Raw genomic sequence first — 8928 nt, 5'->3', positions numbered from 1 at the left:
CACACACACACACACACACACACACACGCACCCTCCTGTTAGGACTGGGGGTCAGGGGGCTCTCATTAGCCCTGTGGCTCTGAACCAGGGAGGATTAATGTCACAGTGGCTTTTCATGGTCTGCACAGAGGTTTGTGTGTGTGTGTGTGTGTGTGTGTGTGTCTGTCCTTCAGCTTGGGGTTTAGCAGGCTACCTGAAAGCAAACTCACTCTGACTCCCCCTCAAAGCTGCTCTGCCAGTCGCACTCTTCAGATGCTTTTATTCTGAAAGAGGCTGAACTTATAACAACACATTAACTTTTATTGTGTAGAGCATCTAAAGTGGAAGAGGTGGTCAGTGTGCTTCCTCTGAGGATGATGAATATCCAGCAGATCCCTGCTTCAGGCCTCTGGTCCCACTCTGACTCCACCAGTGTTTTTCATGTGTGTGAACTGAACAGGATCAGGTCTGGGTCTGTGTGCTCCAGCTGGGGGGACCCTGAAGAACCTTCTGGGTCTGTCGACAGGAGGTGTGTTGGTGGTGTCGGGGGGGGGGTGATGGGGGGGGGGGGGGGGGGCAGCCGCAGGGAGGAAAGAAAGCAAAGAAAAAGAGAAATTGGACTGAGGATAGTTTCCAGGTGTTGCGTCCGGCTCCGCCCACCAGCCAACCCCCCCCGCTGCTCCCGCCCAGTCCCGCACCCCCCCGGGTCCACGGCTGCAGGCAGCCGAGCGAGCGAGCGAGCAGGGGGGCTGGGCCACTTACACCCCCTCCGCCCCCCCACTCACCGGTGCTGCTGGACAGTGAGGACAGTCACACACACACACACGCATCCAGTTCAGTTCGGCTCAGTCAGTCCCGCAGAGAACCAGACGCGGACCTGGTTCACGTATTGTCTCATAGGACCATAGTTTTTCCTCGGTGCTTCAGTCCTCGGACTCGGATCACACACAGGATGTCGGAGCTCTCCGTCAACGACCACCTCGAAGGGATTTTATCAGATTTTGAAGGTATGTCGTTTGGAGTGTTGAATTGCTTTACTGCTGCTCTGCTGGCTCCTATTAAAACCAAGAAAACCCTGCACCAGAGTCCGCATCAGGGCTGCAGCGGTTAACGGCTCTACAACCGCCTGATAGGGTTTTACTTTCTTCTTGGGAAGTTTGAACCAGGCTATGTGCTGAAAACGCACCACAATACAGCCTCCTTTAGCCTGCAATGAAGATCCACCCGTGAACAGATGAGCAGAAAATGTTGATCAACTAATCAAAGTTGAATGAAATGAAAACTACCAGGGACACTTTCCTCTGTTTAATGGAATAGACAGTGGATTAATGGAAAAACAGTTGGTAGATTAGTTAAGTAGAACTAGTTAGTCTGTGTGATTACACTTCCAGCAGTTGTATTGAAGTATGAATAGGATGGCTGGAGATACTTCTGTCTTTACATCTTTTCATTTCATCTCACAGCAGTAAATAGTCTGAATCACCTGAAACTGTTTGAGTCAGACTCAGTGTAATTACTGGAGTCAGATGTAAAACAGCCTGCACAGGTAAGAGAGCAGCACTAATAACACAGTGTGAGCAAAGCCTTGAAAAGCTCCTCAGTGTGTGTGTGTGTGTGTGTGTGTGTGTGTGTGTGTGTGTGTGTGTGCAATAAGTGCATCCCATCAACAGACAATAGTATCTTTTAGCAGCAGTAAATTCAGCTGTGAATGAGCTGGCTGAGCTTCAAAGACTCGGTCTCTGTTAGATCTGCCCTGACGTGGCTCAGAGGCCCCTCAGCTGAACATCAGCTCCACTAACCCGGGGCCAGACTCTCACCCACTTTTTTCTGACTTTTTTATAAAAAAAATATATATATATATAAATATATAAATCCATATCAAAGATCATTTAATTTATCTTTTCATAAAAGTGTGTATTCAACAATACACAGCTATAAAAAGAAAATGGCACAATTACTAGAATAAAAAAAGCAATAAAAAAAAAAACTATCTTTATAAGACGATGTAGGCCTCACAGAAGACTGTTTTCTATTGGCTCTGATGAATGAAGCTCATTATAGATAACTTTAATTGGATTCTTGGAGCTGTTATAAAATCATGAAACCATATATCAGCCAGTGTTTATCCAACACATTATTGTGCTGTCCCCCAGCTCAGTCTGCACATCTAACTAATGCTGCCAGTCTGTGGGTGGGGGAGGGGCGAGGCATTTGCATTACATTAGTCTGTCATATGATTGTTCTTCACGCTTTTTCTTATATATAGACGTTTCAATTTTATGAACACTTGACATTATTGCTCATATCTTTCCTTCAGCGCGCCGTAGCTCCTGGTCAGTCAGTGTTCAGTTCATCACACCTGTCCCTCACTACTCTCCTACATCAGCCTGCATGCCTCTCACGTTGAACCCGTGAGATGTTAGAAAGCCCTAATCACCTGTGATGTCAGATGTCCACACAGTCAGAGAAAGTTTAAGTGTGCGTCCTGGTCAGAGCTCAGTTATGACCATCAAAAAATCCTGCACACTGTCTGACTTGCAACAAAGAATTTGATGCAACGTTTTGGTCCCACACCTTCATCAGGCAAACGGTTTTCCAACAATAAGGAGCCATCTCAAACAGGAGTGGCTGAGTCGGCAGCCAATCTCCTTACCCCATGTGAAGTGGAAGATAACAATAAACTGATATCAACTCAGTATGTAACAGTTAACAGTTCAATACATAGAGGATTGGAAACTCCACATAAATTGAACAGGTAAGTTAATAAAAATATAATTCGTAAATATGAATGTGTTCCAGTCCTCTACAATACACATCATATAAATATAATGTCCAGAGATTGGTGCAACATTAACACAAAAATCAGGTTACATGAAAGAAGGAACCAGAAGATATATATTTATATTCATATACCTGCATATCCAGATCTGTCTGGAGCTGGATAGGAACGCCCTCAAATAAATCTTGGAACAGAGGCCTATTGTAAAGTACAAAGAAATCTATTTACAAAAGATATTTAAAGAATACTCCGTGTCAGGACATGTTAAGAAGGAGTTCATCATTTAGACCCTTAGGAGCTAATGTTTGGTAGGGCTGTCACTTTTTATTCAAAATTCAAACATTTGTTTGAACGTGGAGTGAAAGGTTCATATTGGAGCTGTAATGACCTGTTGGACATTTAGGCTGCAGTCTCTATAAGTGCATCAGACCATCAGCAGGTAGTATGGTTAACAAAAAGAGAGCCGAACTTGATCCAGATCATATTGATAGACTTGTGTTTCAGGCAAATAATATGAGAAATTAGGTTGGATCGTTTGACTATCGGTTCGCTACATTTTTAGTTCAAAGGTGTGGGAGCTCCCTCCTGTTGTCTGTCCTACTGTGTGCTCTATGTTACTGTTGCACTTTGAGACTTTGAGTTTCACTGAATGAAAAGTGCAGCACTTTTTATTTAAACGTTTCATTGAGAGCAAGGTAGAAGTTGCAGGCATAAAGAAAAAAATGAGTTAATACAGCCATAAAAAATTTATAAAGTCACGCTAATAATGTCGTGATGAGTTGTTTGGTGGGAGTCGGTGTGAGGGCATTCAAATCAGTTGGAACACATTGGGGGTCATTTTTCGAATTTTTTCGATCTTGATTTTTTTTGAAAAAGTGACAGCCCTAATGTTTGGAAAGTGTAGACCCAGTAAGCTTCACGTTGTTTGAGGAGCTTGTCATAGCGTACCAGCGTCTGGTTCAAGGGCCGGATCTGAGAGTGGCAGAGCAGCCAGCAGACACGTTTCCATCACGCCTCTCTGTGGTTCGGTCATTTTGAGACAAGACTCGGTTAGTGAAGTTTACAGCCTGTCACTCTGCTGCTCTATGTAACAATGACACTGTTAAAAATAGGTCTCCTGACTGACAGTGACTGTTACGGGTTCAGCCCTAACACACAGCATAAAAACACATTCATGATCAGGGTTTTCTCCATGTGGTTATTAAGAATAGTGAGCAGGAAGTGTAATGAGCAACATCTGACAGTGTAAACATAAACTCATCAGCACTGTGAGGGATAAACGATTTAACAGTGACACTCTCTGAGACAGTGTGAATGAGGCATGAATGGAGAAAACATTCAAATGTTGAAAAACTTTATTTATCCTCAGAGAGGACAGTGAGGGGGAGATGACATGTCAGAGAACAGACTCTGTTCCTCCTTAGGGTGATCCATCATGTCCCGGGACCCTGCAGGGACACCACAACAAAAGCCGCCCCCTCTCCATTCATTCTAACTCTCTCTCCACATTCTTGTGTTTAGACAGGTGTTGATTTGTGCCTCTAAACAAATTGGCGTAGCCCTCAGCTGCAGATCGCCACTGTAGTTGCTGTTGCACGGATGTTGTCTGATTGACACAGGAAAGTCAGAGCCTTTACACCTAAAACACAGGTCGCTCTGTCCTCACCAACCACAGAGGCTCCACACTCACCTGTGTGTGACGGGTGGTCACCTCTCCGTGACCCCGGGTCCTCCAGCAGCAGCAGCAGCAGCAGCAGCCCGGCCTCAGAAAGGATCATCAGATGTGACCAATCTAAATTTGATTTGGTAACAGGGCAGCGTTTGTTGACGGCCAGTCAGCTGTGGGATGCTGGGTAAAAGGTGGTGCCCGCTTCTGTTTTAATCAGATGGTTAAGAGCCACCATGTAAAGCCATGTGACTCTGCTGTGTGCCTCTACAGCAGATCTGATTCACACTGAAACCATGAAATGATGTTTCAATAGCTCCAACTGTCCAATGTGATTGTTCTCATTAAAGAGCAGAACAGAATCACCTGCGTACATCAACTGAGTCACAGCCCTGAGTTTTATAAACAGTCTATGTCCAACAGTTTGCTGTGTGTAGACTTTCAGTGTCACTTTGCACACAATTTTTAGATTCTGAATTGACAGTTTCATGAGTGAAGCTCTGGCTCTATGTGAAGGTTGTGGGTGACGTCACACACCTCATGTTGCTGTTTACCTGAGTATCAAAGTTCGGTACTATTATGGATCCACTGAATTGGTTTGATTCTGTTGAGGATTGAGAAATGCTTTTTTGGCCATTTTATGCCTTTATTAGTTGACAGGATAGTGGAGAGTGACAGGAAATGGGACAGAGAGAAGGGGAATGACATGCAGCCAAGAGTCTGGCCGGCCGGGAGTTGAACCAGGAACTCGCCTGCCTAGAGGATTTGTGCCCGAGTATGCCCTTAGCCTTGTTATTCTATAGCTCAGGAGTAAATGAGTAAATCTCATCAGCCTCACTGAGCCAATCAGCATGCAGCATACTTGGACCAGGATCTAATAATGCTGGTGATTTAATCTGAGTGAGTAAAGAGACTGAGCTTCAAAATAAAACTAAACTAAAACTTACATTTGTACTGTGATGTGTGTTATAATTTTCTTTGATAAAAGTGATATTGAAAAAGTTATCGATAAGAATTGAAGTCAAGGTCTCAGTATCAGTACTGATATTGAAAAGTTTTGAATGATGCCCAGTCCTAATTGTGGCAGGACATAATAAAAGCCTTTGGATAGTAGAAAAAAAAGTGTAAAAACCAAGCATCAACCTCAGAGGTTGAAAAATGACGGCAACACTGAAATACCAAAAACTGCAGTTTCTCAAATGACCACTAGAGCCTCGCTTACATTTTATTAGGCTTAAAGTTCTGTATAATTGAGGGGCGTGGCCTCTATGAGTGACAGGTGGGTGAGCGTATTCTTGCCACAAACTGGCATGCAGCAAAGTCTCGGCTCCACACACACCCCTCCTCTTTGCCCATTTTTGGATTAGCTGGGAGTTAGCGGCAAACTCAGGCTCTGCCAAGATGGCAACTGTGGAGCAGCTCACTCTGAGCTTCAAAACTGCTACGCAGAGGCTACGTCCATCTTTATTTACTACACTCTGTGCAGCAGGTTATTATGACCCATAGTTACTTTTTGTTGCTAGGCGACATCTAGTGGTTGTAGTAATGATGACAGGAGCAAAGGGAAAGGAGCGGTTACATAAAGAGAGATGAAGTCCTCGTCAGGAGGAGGTTGTGGTGGATGGATGAATATGACACAGGAGAGCAGTGTTATATTCCCATGTGAAAGTAGCTGTTTATCTTGTTTCTATAACCATGAGTGTTCGACAAAGTTAACCATGTTGTTACTACTGTAACCATGACAAAGAAAGATCATCTAACGTTAAGGAAGTACTTCATTTAACCCAAATCAAGATCTCTTACTAAACCCAACCAAGCCATGTCCGTTATAATAGTTACCATTGCGACAAAGGTTGGTAGGCCACTCTCGTGTTTACTATGGTAACCATGTCAACAGGGTTGAAGAAAAACGACCTGTGTGGTTGTTCAGGTTGGAGGAGTGGTTGTTATTTACAGTCTATGGGAAAAAGCCACTGCAGCCATTGTTTTCTCTTAACAACCGTCTTATTTCTCAGTGTCAGTGTGTGTCTGCTGTAAAGAAACAGGATCGGGTGTCTGTTAAGTTCAGTGTGAGCGACTCATGTTGACTGGTAGAAAGCTACATGAAGTCACCAGTGTGCTGCACTTGACCGTGTCCTCTATCATTAATATGCAGATATTTGCGGTTGAAAACCTGTGGACGTGCAGGCAACAATCAAGTCCTAGAACATGGATATTACCACTAACATGGCAAATAATTAGCCCAGCTTATTCTGACAATAACAATCTGGGGTCACTTGTGTGAATCAGCAGACTAGGTGGAAGGTGTGCAGTTGATTGAAGGGAGAGGCAGGAGGGCGTCCAGGCCTTCGGATGACATTGGAGATTAGAGGAGGTCAGGAGGGCTGAGAGCTGCCCCTTCCAGCCCTGTCACATCCTGGTACTGCACTGCAGCAGGGCACGAACCCTGCAAAGATCAGAGAGGGTCCCATGACTTACTGACCCAGTGACCACACACACACACACACACACACACACACACAAACACCTCGTTGTCTTTGCTCGACAAGTGCTGGTCCCCTCTGACATTCCAGTCTGCATTAACGCAGTGGAGCACAACAGTCAACACATCAGCGTGTGTTTTCTGTTTAATGGTGGACGTCTGAGCTGTGCATGAATAAAAAATAAAATCATAGAAATAGAATGTGTGTGTGTGTGTTTTAAAGCACATGAACACACACACACTCATATGTTGCACAAACACTTTCCCTTGACCTCAAGAACAAGTGTTTCCCCGTCATCAGGCTAAATTTTCCTTTGTCCACACACACACACACACACACACACACACAAACACACACAGGTGGCACTTGAGTTGGCTTGCTGCCAAGTCATTCCTCCATAATGGATCAGAATTTGGCAGAACATCAGTGCCGGCTGCCTGGTGCTCAGACATGTCTGGAGCTGTCAGACCCTCAACGGATCCTGGATCAGTTCTAATGAACCAATGAGAGAACAGAGACAAAACCATTAAGACAGAGAAAGTATGAAGACTCTGAAAACAGCCATCTCCAATGAACTGAACTGATGTCAATCATCTAAATCTTGCACTAGGTTCCTCTATGTGAACGTCAGCTGATGTTTCAGCAGCTTGTCTCAGTGAATCTGTGGGTGGGGGGGTGTGTGTGTGTGTGTATGTGTGCTGTTGGTGTGGGGCGGGGGGGTATCTGCCTGTAACCACTGTTCTGTCTCAACACAAGCATGAAGCAGTGGCAGTTAAACTATGGACGCACTGTCCCTTTAATAGACTCCAGCTTCTGTCTAATGTTTTCAGGCAACAGGTGCTTAAGAGGCAAATAGCCAGACATCTGAAATACAGTGATGTAAGCGCAAGGTGTGTGTATGTGTGTGTCTGAGTGTGTGTGTGTGTATGTGTGTGTGCGTCCTCAGGCACTGTGTTATTTACAGTGTTATAACATTGCAAACGGCTGCTTGGAATGTGTCTTCCAGATGTGCCTTTAGTAAGTGGAAGTTGTTGTAATGTGTTTGTTCATTCGTGTGTGTGTGTGTGTGTGTGTGTGTGTGTGTGTGTGTGTGTGTGTTATCGTGTGGGTTTTTTTTTTTGCATTTACTTTCGCCACCTCATTTTTTGTGTGCGCTTGTGTGTGTGTGTGTGTGTGTTTTGTGCGTGCATGTTCACACGTGTCAGTGCACATGCTTGTCTTGTCCGTCAGACAATTTGGTGGAATGTGCCGGTTGGGGGAGGTGGCTGTGGGGGTGGGGGGTACACGGACAAGCCCAGACTCAGCATCCCCTCACGTTGTGTGTCCACAGGACTGACTGAAAACTTGCCCCCACAACATAAACTTACCCATGAGTTGTGTGATACTTTTCTGATGTTATTTTTTTTTATTTAATATTTCTATTTTCATTTACCTGTAATAAAACTCAGGTCACATGTCACAAGTGTGAACCAGCAGAACAGAAAGTGACAAACAGAGCACAGATTACAGCCACGAAGTCACGACAATGACATTAACACAAGACTCGCTCAGACATCATGAACTGGGGAGAAACCAACAGTTACGGTGCAACTTACTGGGAGCTGTAGTTTGTAATGTGCCTAAGAAATGAATAGCTATTTAAAATTGTTCATCACATGAAGTCTCATCTGTCACTACTGATCACTTCATATTTATCCAACATAAAACTTCAGCCTTTACATGAACTGGCAGCAAGTTACGTGCACAGTGCTTGTGAATGGTCGATCATGTTTTAACCCCCACCCCCACCCCCCCCCCCCCCCCCTTGTTTTAGTTCCCCCCACTGTCACTGCAGAAAACTGATTCCTCTGCTCCATGCGATGTTGACATGAGGAGTGATGTACGGTCGGTGTCTCTGTTCATCTTTTCTCTCTGTGCCCTCATAAATGCAGAATCTGTTTGGTCTGTTTATTAGATTTAATTGTGAGCCGGTTGTTTTTGAAAATGAAATCATATTAAATTGTCTTCGGTATCTTTATTAT

The 8928-nt window shown here is 44.4% G+C and overlaps 1 protein-coding gene across 2 annotated transcripts in view; it reads left to right on the top strand.

Moving 5' to 3' along the window:
• The first annotated feature begins 869 nt into the window (after nt 1–869).
• The window catches only part of LOC111227961 (septin-9-like), a 101094-nt gene continuing 93035 nt past the window's right edge, over nt 870–8928 (top strand). For both annotated transcript variants that reach the window (XM_022753714.1, XM_022753715.1), the window contains exon 1: nt 870–986. In XM_022753714.1, the coding sequence (XP_022609435.1) occupies nt 932–986 (55 nt within the window). In that variant the 5' untranslated portion in view covers nt 870–931. The remainder of the gene's footprint in view (nt 987–8928) is intronic.

The sequence above is a fragment of the Seriola dumerili genome, unplaced genomic scaffold (genome assembly GCF_002260705.1).
Source record: "Seriola dumerili isolate Sdu_G_001 unplaced genomic scaffold, Sdu_1.0 BDQW01000192.1, whole genome shotgun sequence".
NCBI classification, from domain to species: Eukaryota; Metazoa; Chordata; class Actinopteri; order Carangiformes; family Carangidae; genus Seriola; species Seriola dumerili.
This window is presented reverse-complemented; position numbering and strand designations above follow the sequence as displayed.